This window comes from Coregonus clupeaformis, chromosome 34, assembly GCF_020615455.1.
Source record: "Coregonus clupeaformis isolate EN_2021a chromosome 34, ASM2061545v1, whole genome shotgun sequence".
NCBI lineage: Eukaryota > Metazoa > Chordata > Actinopteri > Salmoniformes > Salmonidae > Coregonus > Coregonus clupeaformis.
The window spans coordinates 18,816,785-18,835,255 of record NC_059225.1 but is presented as its reverse complement, the minus strand read 5'-3'; the positions used below and the strand labels follow the sequence as shown (position 1 = coordinate 18,835,255).

General features: G+C 40.9%; 1 protein-coding gene across 2 annotated transcripts in view; it reads left to right on the top strand.

Moving 5' to 3' along the window:
* The window catches only part of LOC121549761 (golgin subfamily A member 6-like protein 22), a 126,637-nt gene that overhangs the window by 84,129 nt on the left and 24,037 nt on the right, over nt 1–18,471 (top strand). For both annotated transcript variants that reach the window (XM_041861624.2, XM_041861625.2), the window contains 3 exons: nt 11,445–11,654; nt 18,117–18,226; nt 18,334–18,408. In XM_041861624.2, the coding sequence (XP_041717558.1) occupies nt 11,445–11,654; nt 18,117–18,226; nt 18,334–18,408 (395 nt within the window). The remainder of the gene's footprint in view (nt 1–11,444; nt 11,655–18,116; nt 18,227–18,333; nt 18,409–18,471) is intronic.

The following is an 18,471-nucleotide window of genomic DNA, read 5'->3' as shown; positions in this document are numbered from 1 at the left end:
CTCTAACATGTACAGGGTTCAGTGCACTTTCCCAAGGAATAACTACTCCAATAACACTTCCCCCTGGAAATCTAACACTAAATACTACATCAAATTGTTTATCTAAGTCTTGGACTGTTCTCCTTATGTCTATGATTCACCTGTCTCTTTCTTTCATTATCTTAAAGTCACACTACCCCATGTGACTTCCCCATACTCTTTGTGCTGGTTCCTCACACACCAATAATATTTTAACCCTTGTATTTTAATAGTGATCCCTTCCTGCATTTTAGTTATGGTTCCTGCCTGTGCAAGAATATACTTTCTAATCCTGTCTATATCCCTTCTATGTCTTGTTCTTCTGCTCTCTACTATTATCAGTACCCCATTCCCCTTATTCTCAGGGAACTAGTCAAGTACAGAGAAATCAATGATGAGGATTTCTGGTGCGTCTTGGAGGTCTTGAAAGTCTCGGTGGTCTCTTAGTCATCAGTTTCCTCACTCTGGTACAATGGTTTAGATCAGGGGTGTCAAACTCATTTTAGCTCAGGGGCCACATGGAGGAAAATCTATTCCCAAGTGGGCCGGACCGGAAAAATCATGGTATATATACAGTGGGGAAAAAAAGTATTTAGTCAGCCACCAATTGTGCAAGTTCTCCCACTTAAAAAGATGAGAGAGGCCTGTAATTTTCATCATAGGTACACGTCAACTATGACAGACAAAATGTTTTTTTTTTCTCCAGAAAATCAAATTGTAGGATTTTTAATGAATTTATTTGCAAATGATAGTGGAAAATAAGTATTTGGTCAATAACAAAAGTTTCTCAATACTTTGTTATATACCCTTTGTTGGCAATGACACAGGTCAAACGTTTTCTGTAAGTCTTCACAAGGTTTTCACACACTGTTGCTGGTATTTTGGCCCATTCCTCCATGCAGATCTTCTCTAGAGCAGTGATGTTTTGGGGCTGTCGCTGGGCAACACAGACTTTCAACTCCCTCCAAAGATTTTCTATGGGATTGAGATTTGGAGACTGGCTAGGCCACTCCAGGACTTTGAAATGCTTCTTACGAAGCCACTCCTTCGTTGCCCGGGTGGTGTGTTTGGGATCATTGTCATGCTGAAAGACCCAGCCACGTGTCATCTTCAATGCCCTTGCTGATGGAAGGAGGTTTTCACTCAAAATCTCACGATACATGGCCCCATTCATTCTTTCCTTTACACGGATCAGTCGTCCTGGTCCCTTTGCAGAAAAACAGCCCCAAAGCATGATGTTTCCACCCCCATGCTTCACAGTAGGTATGGTGTTCTTTGGATGCAACTCAGCATTCTTTGTCCTCCAAACACAACGAGTTAAGTTTTTACCAAAAAGTTATATTTTGGTTTCATCTGACCATATGACATTCTCCCAATCCTCTTCTGGATCATCCAAATGCACTCTATCAAACTTCAGACGGGCCTGGATATGTACTGGCTTAAGCAAGGGGACACGTCTGACACTGCAGGATTTGAGTCCCTGGCGGCGTAGTGTGTTACTGATGGTAGGCTTTGTTACTTTGGTCCCAGCTCTCTGCAGGTCATTCACTAGGTCCCCCCGTGTGGTTCTGGGATTTTTGCTCACCGTTCTTGTGATCATTTTGACCCCACGGGGTGAGATCTTGCGTGGAGCCCCAGATCGAGGGAGATTATCAGTGGTCTTGTATGTCTTCCATTTCCTAATAATTGCTCCCACAGTAGATTTTTTCAAACCAAGCTGCTTACCTATTGCAGATTCAGTCTTCCCAGCCTGGTGCAGGTCTACAATTTTGTTTCTGGTGTCCTTTGACAGCTCTTTGGTCTTGGCCATAGTGGAGTTTGGAGTGTGACTGTTTGAGGTTGTGGACCGGTGTCTTTTATATTGATAACAAGTTCAAACAGGTGCCATTAATACAGGTAACGAGTGGAGGACAGAGGAGCTTCTTAAAGAAGAAGTTACAGGTCTGTGAGAGCCAGAAATCTTGCTTGTTTGAAGTTGACCAAATACTTATTTTCCACCATAATTTGCAAATAAATTCATTAAAAATCCTACAATGTGAGTTTCTGGATATTTTTTTCTCATTTTGTCTGTCATAGTTGACGTGTACATATGATGAAAATTACAGGCCTCTCTCATCTTTTTAAGTGGGAGAACTTGCACAATTGGTGGCTGACTAAATACTTTTTTTCCCCACTGTAACTTAAAAACAACAACTTCAGATTGTTTTCTTTGTTTTAATACGATCAACATACAACATAAAGCTGGAGCCTGAGGACAGTGTGTCCAAAATAGTACAAGCACAACATCACTATTAATCATAAAACACGTCAAGTTTATTTGAAAATTCTAAAGAAAAAGAACACACAAACACACAATGCCTCAGTGATTAACAGAACTGTTTCACAGATCACAGAACTATATCAGGGTGTCATTTCTCAGGCAGAAATGTAGATAACAATAATGAAATCCTGTTCCCCAAACAAGTGCAAGAACCACAGAGTCAAGAATAGGTTAAATATACAAATACAATAAAAACAATTAAAAACAATAGCACATCAACATAAAAACATATAAACATAAAGCTGGAGCCTGAGGACAGTGTCCAAAAGCACAACATCACTATTAATCATAAAACACCTCAAGTTATTTGAAAGTTCTGAGGACAAAGAACACACAAACACACAATGCCTCAGTGATTCACAGAAGTATATCACAGATCACAGAACTATATCAGGGTGTCATTTCTCAGGCAGAAATGTAGATAAAAATAATGAAATCCTGTTCCCCAAACAAGTGCAAGAACCACAGAGTCAAGAATAGGTTAAATATACAAATAAAATAAAATCAATTAAAAACAATAGCACATCAACATAAAAACATATAAACATAAATCTGAAAGCGTTGCTCAAACTCCCGTAACAGTCCCGTTATTTTATCTTTGAACCGCTTCATGTCTGCCACATGTTGGGTCGCGCACATTTTTCAGACAGGGGAAGTGAGCTGCATCACCACCGGCAAGTTGCGTCTCCCACAATGACAGCTTCAACTTGAAAGAACGTATGCTGTCATAATACTGCGTGACAACTTTGTTGCGCCCTTGCAGCTGTTTGTTCAAGTTATTCAGGTGCTCTGTAACATCCACCATAAATGCAAGGTCCGGCATCCATTCTGCGGAATGAAATTCTAACACTGGTTTGCCCTTTTCTTCCATGAACTGTTCAATTTCTTCTCGTAAATCAAAGAAACGCCTCAGCACAGCACCTCGGCTTAACCATCTTACCTCAGTGTGGTATGGCAGGCCATAGATGTGGTCTTTCTCTCTGAGAAGGCTGTCAAACTGACGGTGATTCAGGCTTCTGGATCGGATTAAATTAACAGTTTGGATGACCACCTTCATGACGTTATCCATCTTTAATGACTTGCAACACAAAGCCTCCTGGTGCAAAATACAGTGAAAAGTCAAAAATCACGTCCTCCATTTGCAGATTGCACTTTCTCTCTGAACTTTGTCACAACCCCTGCTTTTTTCCCGATCATTGAGGGCGCACCATCTGTAGCCAGGCTGACAGCGCGGGACCAGTCCACTCCGACCCTGTCCAGCGCGCAGACGAAAATGCGGTAAAAATATCAGCTGCTGTCGTTGTATCTGTCACCGGCACCAACTCCACGAACTCCTCGGTGACGGTCAATGTGTCATCAACTCCGCGGATGAAAAAATGGCCAGTTGTGCAACATCTGTAATGTCCGTGCTTTCATCAATTGCAACCGAAAACGCAATAAATGACTTTACTTTTGCTTCAACTGGCTGTCCAAATCCACTGAAAGATCGGAAATCCTGTCTGCAACTGTGTTTCTTGTCAGGCTGATATTTGCAAAAAGCCTGCCGCTTTTCAGGGCACACAATCTCCGCTGCCTTCATCATGCATGTTTTTACAAATTCACCCTCACTAAATGGTTTTGAAGCCACTGCGATTTCATTAGCAATGAGGTAGCTAGCTTTCACTGCAGCGTCACTGATGTCTCGGCTGTGAGTAAACACAGACTGCTGTTTCTTCAGACCCGCCAACAGTTCATTCACCTTCTCTCATCTCCGCTGTCCTTGAAAGTTGTCATATTTGTCGGCATGAAGACTCACATAGTGGCGACGAAGGTTATATTCTTTCAGCACTGCAACATGCTCTGAACACACCAAACATACAGCTTTCCCATTCAATTCCGTGATTAAATAGGATGACCATTTTTCTTGGAACACTCTGCACTCTGCGTCCACTTTTCTCTTTTTTGACAGAGACATATTGGGGCAATGAGGGTGCCAAAGCACATAATGTTAAAAGTAGAAGCCGTAATAAATATCGCGGGCAAAACAAAGTAGCTCATTGGCTGCACGTGCTTGACCTACTTGCTCTGCCCCGGTATAAACAGTTTGCTTGCTGAACACAATTGCTATTGCGCCATCCAGTGGACGCAATTGGAACAGCAGTTTATTTTATAGAAAAATTGCAGCGCATTTTTATACTTTACAAAAAAATATATATATATATAATATTTTTTTTTCAAAATCATCTCGCGGGCCGGATTAAACCCGTTTGCGGGCCTGATCCGGCCCGCGGGCCGTACGTTTGACACCCCTGGTTTAGATGATACCCGATCGCGCTCCCCTCTATCCGTACCGCTGTTGGTGTAAACTGAACGACGATGTATGATCACTTTAGCTGTTAACCTTCTTCCATCACTAGGGTCTCCGGATCAGCCAGAGTCCCTCTCAATCTATCGACATCGGTCTGCGAAGTGTCCTTCAATCAGCCTACCCATAGGGAAGCTCAGAGTTACTGCTGCAAAGACACAAGCACAGACACACACAAAAGACAACAATGCTACCCAATGGCTGAGGTTGGAACACTCCTATAGTGGGAAACATGGATCTAAGTATCTGTCTCCACCAATTTTACCATCATTAAGATAGCCAACAACACCTGGTACAGGCCCCTCCACATAGGGTCTTTTTAGCTCTTTCTTCTGTAGTCTTTTGCCATCACATAGTCTCCAGGGCGCAGAGAATGCTCAGACTCCTACTTATTTGGGCAGAGTTATCTTCACCCATGAAAATAAAATCTTAAGAGCATTGTTAGGTTAAGTGAGACACAGTATGCTACTCATGTCCTCTCATCCGTCAAGAGAAGCCTTGAGATTATGAAGCACACCTGCTTCCAGCTTGTTGTAGTCCACTTATCTCATAGACAGACCACCTCTACACCATGCCTCCTATCACAAAAACAAAAAAGATTCAACCTAACCCATAACACATTATTACTACTGCTCATATCCTTAATACACCTTGCATATTTCCCCACAAAACCATAATAAAACATTAAAACCTCTGTAATCCCAACTTCCCCCCTTGGACACATGAATCACATCGTGATGCATGTGTACAAAAAAACAAAACAACAACAATATTGCCTATCAAACCTAAAATAATAACTAACCTTAAAATGACAACCCTTGAACATATCTTTACTTAACTGTATCCCATAACACTATACAAGGAATACCTCTCCTTCAGGATTAACCCTCTCACTTCATCCTTGTTCTGTTTGGACTAATTTATATATAGGATTTTTTCCAAATTATAAACTTCTTCACAATTATCCTTATTATATCTAACCCCCTAATTCAGCATGCCTCTAGAATTTATAGTGCGGGTGATCAGGTCACACTATAAATCCAGGACAGATTTCAGAGGTCATTGAAATCATTCAATTAATTGTTTCATCCAATAGTATACTACTCATTAATAACCATCAAGACATTTCATAAATGTTGTATCCCGAGTGTACAGTAAGTCCTTAGTACAGCTCTTTTCAAAATAAATCACACATATTTACTTAAACCCAAATTACATGTGTATGCCCCTTTAAGATATTTCACTTCCATCCCGTCACAAAACCCAAAATAGAAATAAAAATCCTATACAGAATAACATTTCATACTAAGTAGTTTGTTTGTGGTTATTCGAACACCATATAGTAAAACAATAAACAAACAAAAAATGGCCAGGCCTTATTTATTTTGGTAGCTCCCTATGACAACCTAAAAATAAAACTACTTAATTTTACTAACTAGTTCCACCCTAGCCTACAGACTTTTTTAACATCCCAATGAGATATAAAGAAATCCCCATGTTCCTGGAAGAGAAAGTATACATGTCGTTAACATGGAATCAACAATCCAAAGATAGTAATTACACACAAAACATCATACATATATCCCCAGTCCTATCTCATCAACAATCATTCGTATCAATCTCACTCCTCAGAACTACTCCCATCGTTCAACGTACTATAAACCAATTATCGTTATCTGAAGCAATGAACCATCTTCATAACTCACCGCTGTTTAACCAAACTATATAATGTCATAATAAAATGATCAATGATCAAATATTGTTCCTTATTCAACTATCGAGACATGTTCTTCATTAGTAAATCGTCTCCACAAAGCAATACTACCTAATAACATATTCTCATTCTCCTAAATATAAATAATTACTTCTATTAAACAATCCCATTCAACATCAAGTCAACCTGTCTCATCACCCAATTAACTTACTTATTTTATTTTATTTTAAACCCTCTACAATATCTATCATACTCTACCGCTAATTTTCCTCATAACGGTACCTCAACAGATGACAAATTATTTTACATTTATAGTAAAAACCAATAAAACATCCAATTCACCGATATGCAATTTTAATTACTATGTTATCCTATCCGACATGGATTGGTAGGACAACATCTTTCCTATAATGTTATCAATGAAACCAGTAATTCACGTCAATAGCATCAATGTAAAAGATTTGCTTTCTGTCCCTTACTGGATTAGAACCAGGGACCCACTGCACACATCGACAACATTCACCATCGAAGCACCGTTACCCGTCGCTCCACAAAAGCCACGGCCCCTGCAAAGCAACTACTTCCAGTTCATAGAGCAAGTGACGTCACCCAACGAAAACCGCACTAGCTCTCACCGCTAACTAGCTAGCAATTTCCTGCCGATAATATTCAACCTCCTACGACTTCCTACAAAAACGCGATCCTTGTACACCTAACGTAACCCATAATGTCCCTTATAGCGCTCTCACGTTTCAGCAAGCCCCAATGGTTAACACCCGCAGACAAAAATGGAAATTCTTCCATTTTTACTAGCAGACCTACTAATAAACCACACTTTCAAACAGCGTTCTGCATTTACCTCTATCATAGGGTTTAAAAACGAACGTAACAACATTAACCATCCTAAATTGCCGTAGTAACGTCATGTTTGGTTCAGTTTATCTATTACCATATAAGACATTCACTTCTCCATGCGTCGTAAACTATATCCTATTTCTCTTGTAATCAACTAAAATCATAGCCGCGCAATTAAACCATCACTCCGCCATTATCAGAATGAATGAACTATCCTTTCTAAGTAAGCTACAAGTAACACCAAACACTTGCTGTAGTTTACCATCATATATTGAAATCATCCATTTATCACGATCCAATTTATTTATAGACATATTCCACCATTGTTACTCGATTAATCTAGCAAAACCTTATTCAATGACTAAAAAATTACTACCACGCACTCTTCTCTCCATACCCATTAACATTTTTATATGTTAGTCATTTAGCTGATGCTCTTATCCCAAGCGACCCACAATTAGTGAGCTCATACATTTTTATACTAGCCCCCCTTGGGAATCGAACACGCAACCCTGGCGTATAGTGCCCTTTTCTGATAATGTTATAATTGTAGCCTATTGCATTACTTTAGTTTAAAATATAAGTTTGTTTATTCAACAAATCTAGAACCCACTATAAATTGGTGCTATTCCCTCAGCATAATAGCCAAAGGTCCTTGCATCCCCTGGTTCACGTAACGAAAATACATTATCATTCTAGAATTCACCAACTATTCGCATACATTACTGGTGTCACGCAAACTATAGAATAAAGTAATAACAATTAGAATTTGTCAAATAAATGTTTTCCATCCAGCTATTCAAACTTGCTTCAAATATCTCTTTCAGCTCGATACAGTCAAGCAAGTACGACTCTCTTTTACCCGGAAACCAGTTCATGGCATTAGTAAAGTCTATTCACATCCCAACAATAACTAATAATATATTTATATTCATATTATTAAAAGACCTTACTTTCATTCCAGTCTACCTAAACAATTCAAATTATGGCCATAACTCTATCGCAATTGCCAGTCCGCTATTCAAATGTATTTAACTGTCCTTTCTGACTATAGTCACTCCTCCTTCTTTCCCGTTGAATAAGTGAGTCCTTCAGTCTGAAAAGACGCAGGCTGCTAAATCGTCCAGTCTTATCCTGAATGTTTCTTCAATCTAAACAACCCACAACCATAGCTGAACTATACTTAGAAAACATAGACTCTAATCAGCGATGCAGAATCTATGCTTTATTGAAATGACAAGTTAATCCTCCTTTATTCCAATGATAATGGTCAGTAGTTTTAGTATCTGGCACATACCACACTTTATCAGAATATAGCTTTGAAGGACACAGATCTCACACGCTCAACGTAAACAACTTAACAGTCAACGAGTCAAACCCCACATTAATTGATTCGGAACCAGATCTAACGACCTAACCAAATGAATTATATTTTCCCCTAATATACTACAATTCCTTGACTATATCACCTCTGCTTCTGAAATAATAGATAGTTTATTATAATGCTTAATTCTACCACATGCCCTATGTACTCTCTCCCATTTCCACGTACGTCTACGTGTTTGGACAAGTCAACACCTATAATTTTATCCAATCCCTTGTATTAAATTACACTCACATAAAATTCATTCTATTCCAATATATTCATATCTACCAAACCATTGATGTTTCTAATGATTCTTTATTGCCACAAATCAGTTAATCACAATCTAGTCTCAGCGGAACGAACAACAAATTACCCAAATCCTTCCCCTCAGTCATAGAATCCTCCCAGAATCGTATAGGCTGGTCACTATTCACTGATCTTACAAAATTCTATGACAGGCATTGTTGTACGAAACTCCAAGATATCATTTACATGAAAAGCTTATTATTCCAACGTATATATAATTATCATACACACCTCTATATCTTGAAGGCTTAGTGACTGTTTAACCCGTTCACCTACTCAGGATGACCTAACTTTTTTACCTGATCGACCCTGCCTAACTTTGGCATCACCACAACACAGGATAATTCCCCACCTACCCGAGCAGACCTCTAACAATGAATTCCTCATTAGAGCGGTAACCGTAAGTCCCAAATTTAGCTAGCCACCTGCCCGTTCAGCCCTCTGGAGCGCTAATTTTATCCACAGGATTTCTATTTATTTAGCCCCCTAGGTGATCCACTTCCTCTACACACCTGGACTTTTACTACGCTTTCCTAAGCGACCTGTAAATTCTTCCCTTCTTCTCTGATTCACTTCCTCGACACAGAAAATAAGCAGTATTGCACAGGATTTCGCCTACCTAAGCAGCCTATAAACGATACACTTCCTCGACACGTTTATAGCGGTATTCGTAGGACTTAACTTGTTATTGTCTGATCGCTCAACCAGATGGACAACCGCCCGTGCCGAAATGACCCAGACAAAGCGATCAGCTGGATAAATCAAATGAATCAAATCAATTGGACAGACGGTTCAGACGAACAACAGAGTGATATCGACATGTATTCTTAAATTCAAAAGCTCCCAGTCTCTAATTTTCTGGTTCTTAAATTTGGAGAGACCTACTGGGTATTTCTGCAGCTGATGCCGTGCCCCAGATCGAACCACACAAACATTTATACTATATAAGTAAGAGCTTGGCTTACCTTTTAAAAGCGGCCGCTTTTGTTTGTATGGTCCGTCCAAGCCGTTTCATAACTGCAGATGTACACCGTCTCTGGACCCTTTTTTTCAACTCCTGGCTAGCTCGCCAAATATGTCGTAGAAATATTTGACTAAAAAATAGTCAACTAAAAAATATCTCTCAAGAGACTGGAGCTTGTGAATCCAGAAATTAGACTTTATTATTGCGTAACAAAGCCGAGCCACTCCATGGAACGGCTGTCTCTCTTTGGCTTAGAGATCTCTTATATACACACACAAATGCACAGTCATGTATACATAGCTTACAAAGCTACTCCCGTTAAGATCACTGATCAACATCTTTAACTGCCACGCCACTATTATCTTTGAAAGTCCAATAACACATGTTGTTTACTCCAAAAGGCCATGGGCGCTTTTGCCTCTTTCCCTTATCTCAGTATATTGGTGGCATGGCTCAGACACTTTTTAAAAATAAAATACATATATTCATCAAAGCATGTTTACACATTGTATTGACTATATTCCTTATTTAGACATGCATCTGGACTTATAAAATGTCAATCATGTTTACTATATTTTATCTTTGACATTTCCCAACATTTTCCTTAATGATACATAAAATATTACCATAACATCAACACCCCACATCGACTATTCAAAAAAGTATTCAAATAACAAGATGTATCCACCAATCCAAAGAGAGGAATAGGAGGGTGCTTGGCAGCCCGCCTTCCACTCTGTGGAAGACAAATCCCATTATTAGGGCGGAGTAGGGCTGTTGCGGTGACCGTATTACCGCCACACCGGTGGTCACGGGTCATGAAGGCAGTCAAATTCCACATTACCGTTTAGTCACAGTAACTAGGCTTCTCCAAGCTCTGATGCTGCTGCTGGTCATTAGTAGCCTACCAAACTTGCTAACTGCCTGGTAATTAGCACTCTATTGTCCCTCTAATCACTCTGACATCAATGCAAATAGTTTCGAAAATCTAATCAAACACTTCATGAGGGCCCATGAGCTCATGTTGCGCAACATTTCTATAGGCTATGCAATTGTGGGAGAAAACAGAGTGATGGCAGCTAATAAAAAGAGGAGGATCCCATCAGCTTTCTATAGGCTAGGCCTACTATATTTATGTCTCAACTTTCCTAATATTAAGCACATTGCTTATATTTACAACAGGAGTATAGCCTACCTGGCTGACATGAAAATAAACCACTGGGAAAAGCGTCCTCCATTTGCTATTTAAGTGCATAGATTACATGTATTTTTTCCCACTGCCCCTGTTTCGATACAGGTGCATGATAATGGTCCATTCTAAATCCAAACAATGTCACACATATTATTTAGTAAATGTAAAGACAATATTAAATCAAGAATAGTCTGATGGGTGACAATATTAGCCTATCACTTGTGAATTATATATTATCAGACAAAATTGATTAAAAAAAACAAATAAAAAAAAACATAAAAAGATTGTCCAACAACAAACGTTTTGTTAATGTGTGCCTACATGAACATCACCCTGACATTGCTTATCTCGCCCTCCTTCCACAGGTGAAGACATTGGAGGAGGAGAACAACTCATTGACCAATCAGGTGAGGACTTTGGAGGAGAAGTACAGCTCGTTGACCACTCAGCTGCTTAGGTCACAGAGGCAGGGCCAAGAGAACGTCCAGCGGCTAGCCAATCAGGAGGAGCGTCTGGTCGTACTGAGGACAGAGTCAGAGACACTACAAGAGAAATACAGCAGCAAGGTGCAGGAGGTGAGAGAACTGGGACAACATTCACCATACATTTAATTTAACATACAGTGGGGAAAAAAAGTATTTAGTCAGCCACCAATTATGCAAGTTCTCCCACTTAAAAAGATGAGAGAGGCCTGTAATTTTCATCATAGGTACACGTCAACTATGACAGACAAAATGAGGAAATAAAATCCAGAAAATCACATTGTAGGATTTTTAATGAATTTATTTGCAAATGATGGTGGAAAATAAGTATTTGGTCAATAACAAAAGTTTCTCAATACTTTGTTATATACCCTTTGTTGGCAATGACACAGGTCAAACGTTTTCTGTAAGTCTTCACAAGGTTTTCACACACTGTTGCTGGTATTTTGGCCCATTCCTCCGTTTCATCTTCAATGCCCTTGCTGATGGAAGGAGGTTTTCACTCAAAATCTCACGATACATGGCCCCATTCATTCTTTCCTTTACACGGATCAGTCGTCCTGGTCCCTTTGCAGAAAAACAGCCCCAAAGCATGATGTTTCCACCCCGCTGCTTCACAGTAGGTATGGTGTTCTTTGGATGCAACTCAGCATTCTTTATCCTCCAAACACGACGAGTTGAGTTTTTACCAAAAAGTTATATTTTGGTTTCATCTGACCATATGACATTCTCCCAATCCTCTTCTGGATCATCCAAATGCACTCTAGCAAACTTCAGACGGGCCTGGACATGTACTGGCTTAAGCAGGGGGACACGTCTGGCACTGCAGGATTTGAGTCCCTGGCGGCGTAGTGTGTTACTGATGGTAGGCTTTGTTACTTTGGTCCCAACTCTCTGCAGGTCATTCACTACGTCCCCCCGTGTGGTTCTGGGATTTTTGCTCACCGTTCTTGTGATCATTTTGACCCCACGGGGTGAGATCTTGCGTGGAGCCCCAGATCGAGGGAGATTATCAGTGGTCTTGTATGTCTTCCATTTCCCTAATAATTGCTCCCACAGTTGATTTCTTCAAATCAAGCTGCTTACCTATTGCAGATTCAGTCTTCCCAGCCTGGTGCAGGTCTACAATTTTGTTTCTGGTGTCCTTTGACAGCTCTTTGGTCTTGGCCATAGTGGAGTTTGGAGTGTGACTGTTTGAGGTTGTGGACAGGTGTCTTTTATACTGATAACAAGTTCAAACAGGTGCCATTAATACAGGTAACGAGTGGAGGACAGAGGAGCCTCTTAAATAAGAAGTTACAGGTCTGTGAGAGCCAGAAATCTTGCTTGTTTGTAGGTGACCAAATACTTATTTTCCACCATAATTTGCAAATAAATTCATAAAAAATCCTACAATGTGATTTTCTGGAGAAAAGAATTCTCAGTTTGTCTGTCATAGTTGACGTGTACCTATGATGAAAATTACAGGCCTCTCTCATCTTTTTAAGTGGGAGAACTTGCACAATTGGTGGCTGACTAAATACTTTTTTCCCCCACTGTATTTACTATATTGAATAATACTGTCCTTCATTGGCGGTGGATGAGGTGAGCTTCCCCCTTACTATGTCAAGTGCTTTGGGTGTCTAGAAAAAGCGCCATTTAAGTCCAATCAATTTTTTTTATAAATAATTTATTATATATTACACATGTATTATTCACTACTTACTGTATGATAATTACATTACAATCATCAGGATGCAGCAGTTAGAATTGTCATAACTTTACATCACTGATGGGTAAATGTCAATGATACAAGAGAGTGTCATCTGGCTTTTATAATGCTTATTTATTGGTTAGTGAGGAACATTGGGGGCTTTAACCCCAGAACTGTTCACATCAGAAAGTTGAGGTCGTTATGGCATTACAGCATGGTGAAGAGCAGGAAGCCACTGAAGGTGGTATCATATAACCCATGTTTTTAGGGGAGACGCATATAGACAACATCCCCCTCATCCAGCTCTAGAGTCAAAGCATTAGAAATGTACTCCCAATACTGATCATTGGTGTCAAAATTAAACATCAGTCTCTTGTCATTGTGGTAAAGGTAAATGCCAAAGGTTTGTAATCTGCGCGCCTCAAAGGCAGTGAACTTGAAGTAGTAGACTCCTCTCACTGTTGCTGTGAAGATACCTGTATCAGAGGAGAAGCAGGGAGAGATCAGCACTGTCCATCTCTCATAGACACTGTTAGTAATACTGGACCGTAGCTGGATTAGTGTGGTCAGTACCTGTAGTTGGGTTGTAGGCTCTGCCAGTGTTGGTGAAGACTTTACTGTAGATCAGTGTGGTGTCAGTATTGAAGGGTCCTACCCCTCCTGAATCAGTCAAAGCAGCATAGAAGGCCACCTTTGGTCTGTCCGTGAACACAGGAAGAAAACACAAGAGTCTAAGGTTTCAGTCTCACAGGGTTTACTAGTTTAATTGATATTCATTTTTATTTGTTCTGTAGTACCAAAATATTATTGGAGTGTGTAGCTGTAAGAATGGGAGGAGAACTTACAGTGCCTTCAGAAAGTATACATACCCCTTCACTTATTCCACATTGTTGTTACAGCCTGAATTCAAAATGGATTAAATAGATAAAATGTTCTAATCTATCTACACACAATACCCCATAATGACAAACGGAAAACATGTTTTTAGAAAATCTAGCAAATGTATTGAAAATGTAATTAGGAAATATCTAATTTACATAAGTATTCACACCCCTGAGTCAATACATGTTAGAATCACCTTTGGCAGCGATTACAGCTGTGAGTCTTTCTGGGTAAGTCTCTAAGAGCTTTGCACACCTGGATTGTACAATACACATAATTATTTTTTAAATTCTTCAATCTCTGTCAAAATAGTTGTTGATCATTGCAAGACAGTCATTTTAAAGTCTTGCCATAGATTTTTAAGCCAATTTCAGTCAAAACTGTAACTAGGCCACTCGGGAACATTCAATGTTGTCTTGGTAAGCAACTCCAGTGTATATTTGGCCTTGTGTTTTAGGTTATTGTCCTGCTGAAAGGTGAATTTGTCTCCCAGTGTCTGTTGGAAAGCATACTGAACCAGGTTTTCTTCTAGGATTTTGCCTGTGCTTAGCGCTATTCCTTTTCTTTTTATCCTAAAAAACTCCCTAGTCCTTGCCGATGACAAGCATACCCACAACATGATGCAGCCACCACAATGCTTGAAAATACACTGCTCAAAAGAATAAAGGGAACACTTAAACAACACAATGTAACTCCAAGTCAATCACACTTCTGTGAAATCAAACTGTCCACTTAGGAAGCAACACTGATTGACAATAAATGTCACATTCTGTTGTGCAAATGGAATAGACAATAGGTGGAAATTATAGGCAATTAGCAAGACACCCCCAATAAAGAAGTGGTTCTGCAGGTGGTGACCACAGACCACTTCTCAGTTCCTATGCTTCCTGGCTGATGTTTTGGTCACTTTTGTATGCTGGCGGTGCTTTCACTCTAGTGGTAGCATGAGACAGAGTCTACAACCCACACAAGTGACTCGGGTAGTGCAGCTCATCCAGGATGGCACATCAATGCGAGCTGTGGCAAGAAGGTTTGCTGTGTCTGTCAGCGTAGTGTCCAGAGCATGGAGGCACTACCAGGAGACAGGCCAGTACATCAGGAGACGTGGAGGAGGCCGTAGGAGGGCAACAACCCAGCAGCAGGACCGCTACCTCCGCCTTTGTGCAAGGAGGAGCAGGAGGAGCACTGCCAGAGCCCTGCAAAATGTCCTCCAGCAGGCCACAAATGTGCATGTGTCTGCTCAAACGGTCAGAAACAGACTCCATGAGGGTGGTATGAGGGCCCGACGTCCACAGGTGGGGGTTGTGCTTACAGCCCAACACCGTGCAGGACGTTTGGCATTTGCCAGAGAACACCAAGATTGGCAAATTCGCCACTGGTGCCCTGTGCTCTTCACAGATGAAAGCAGGTTCACACTGAGCACATGTGACAGACGTGACAGAGTCTGGAGACGCCCGTGGAGAATGTTCTGCTGCCTGCAACATCCTCCAGCATGACCGGTTTGGCGGTGGGTCAGTCATGGTGTGGGGTGGCATTTCTTTGGGGGCTGCACAGCCCTCCATGTGCTCGCCAGAGGTAGCCTGACTGCCATTAGGTACCGAGATGAGATCCTCAGACCCCTTGTGAGACCATATGCTGGTGCGGTTGGCCCTGGGTTCCTCCTAATGCAAGACAATGCTAGACCTCATGTGGCTGGAGTGTGTCAGCAGTTCCTGCAAGAGGAAGGCATTGATGCTATGGACTGGCCCGCACGTTCCCCAGACCTGAATCCAATTGAGCACATCTGGGACATCATGTCTCGCTCCATCCACCAACGCCACGTTGCACCACAGACTGTCCAAGAGTTGGCGGATGCTTTAGTCCAGGTCTGGGAGGAGATCCCTCAGGAGACCATCCGCCACCTCATCAGGAGCATGCCCAGGCGTGGTAGGGAGGTCATACAGGCACGTGGAGGCCACACACACTACTGAGCCTCATTTTGACTTGTTTTAAGGACATTACATTTAGGCTTGCCATAACAAAGGGGTTGAAAACTTATTGACTCAAGACATTTCAGCTTTTCATTTGTTATAAAAAATATAAAATAAAATAAATCCACTTTGACATTATGGGGTATTGTGTGTAGGCCAGTAACACAATCTCTCAATTTAATCAATTTTAAATTCAGGCTGTAAGACAACAAAGTGTGGAAAAAATCAAGGGGTGTGAATACTCTCTGAAGGTACTGTATGATTTGTAAGAGACTGTCTTATGGTTCTAATATATTCCATTGATTCTACTTGTCACAGAGTATGTGTCGCCTGTCAGGCTGGGCATGTGTGCACTTTGTGTTATTTTCAGATATAACTGCACCCAGATTCATTTTCTTCTGTTATTTAGTGTTGACTTTAGCTAACCACGTAGGATCTGGAAGAACCCATGTAGTCTGACAATAAATGAAAGATGTACAAATCCTAAAGAATTTAGAGATCACAATATAAAGTACACTACCATTCAAAAGTTTGGGGTCACTTAGAAATGTCCTTGTTTTCGAAAGAAAAGCAATTTTTTTGTCCATTAAAATAACATCAAATTGATCAGAAATAGTGTAGACATTGCTAATGTTGTACATGGCTATTGTAGCTGGAAACAGCTGTTTTTTTATGGAATATCTACATAGGCATACAGAGGCCCATTATCAGCAACCATCAGTCCTGTGTTCCAATGGCACATTGTGTTTGCTAATCCAAGTTTATCATTTTAAAAGGCTAATTGATCATTAGACAACCCTTTTGCAATTATGTTAGCACAGCTGAAAACTGTTGTGCTGATTAAAGAAGCAATAAAACTGGTCTTCTTGAGACTAGTTGAGTATCTGGAGCATCAACAATTGTGGGTTTGATTACAGGCTCAAAATGGCCAGAAACAAAGAACCTTCTTCTGAAACTCGTCAGTCTATTCTTGTTCTGAGAAATGAAGGCTATTCCATGCGAGAAATTGCCAAGAAACTGAAGATCTCGTACAACGCTGTGTACTACTCCCTTCACAGAACAGCACAAACTGGCTCTAACCAGAATAGAAAGAGGAGTGGGAGGCCCCGGTGCACAACTGAGCAAGAGGACAAATACATTAGTGTCTAGTTTGAGAAACAGATGCCTCACTTGTCCTCAACTGGCAGCTTCATTAAATAGTACCTGAAATGATACATATTTTAAACGTGATGTATTCTATAGGCACAATCCCCTTCCTTATATATACTCACAACATAGTGAGCCAATGCATGAGAATTTAACATATGTTTCTGACAAGTATTCTGATAACATGAAACACTTGGTGAGCTGACCTCAAGGTCATTTGAATCTGACACTGTAAAAGGCTGTGGGAGAACTCAACCTGTTATTCAGTTGAAGGTCTCTCTTTAGCTCTATAAAGTCTGTACTGGTGCTGTGAAGATATGTTTCTGTTTGAAAATCAACCAAGATCTTTAATTAGACCCTTAAAAGTTTAGGAAATCTGATCAACAAACCAACTGTTGATTTCTTAACTGATTCTCCAGCACATTTGAGTTGTCTGTGGGGTGTCATGTGTACGGGTAATATCTCTGTGGCATTACCATGGTGACAGTGGGAAAGTCATGTGCCAGAACGGCTCTGGTTGATAGGTGACATGACCGAGTCAGCGTCTTAGTCCGTCACCACCCTCTCCCTCTCTACTCCTCCTTCCCCTCTCTCCCCCTCTCCTTCTCTCCCTCTATAGGGCAGCATGTAGTCTCAAGGTTAGGGAGGCATGCTCGTAACTGATTGGTTACGGTTTTGAATCCCAGCACTGACCAGAAAAATATGTGTGGAGCCTACTGCCGTTGTGCCCTTGCTGTTTGAGCAAGGCACTTAAGCCCTTAGATATAACCGAAAACACTTTGCCTAGGTGTTGGAAGATAGTTTATCGCTGTGCTGTGTGTGTGTGTGTGTGTGTGTGTGTGTGTGTGTGTGTGTGTGTTATAGCTGGACAAACTACGGTTGGAGGTGGAGGGGGCGCACTCTGACAACACACACCTCCGCCAGGAGAGCAAGGTGGTCATGGCCAACGTCAACCGCTGGGTCAAAGAGCAGAGGTGGGTAGGACACACACACACACACATATAGCAGATACAGGAAACACCCACACATACACTCTGATTGCCAGCCCAGTGTATGATACATCTCTCTGTGTGTGTGTCAGGGTTGCCAGTGAGAGTCTGGCTGCTAAGATCAGAGGTCAGAACAAGGTGCTGCTCATCATCAGTGAGGAGAAACAGTGAGTACATCAGTCACATAGTGTATACTGCCTACTGTACTTATCATTATACTGTATCTTATC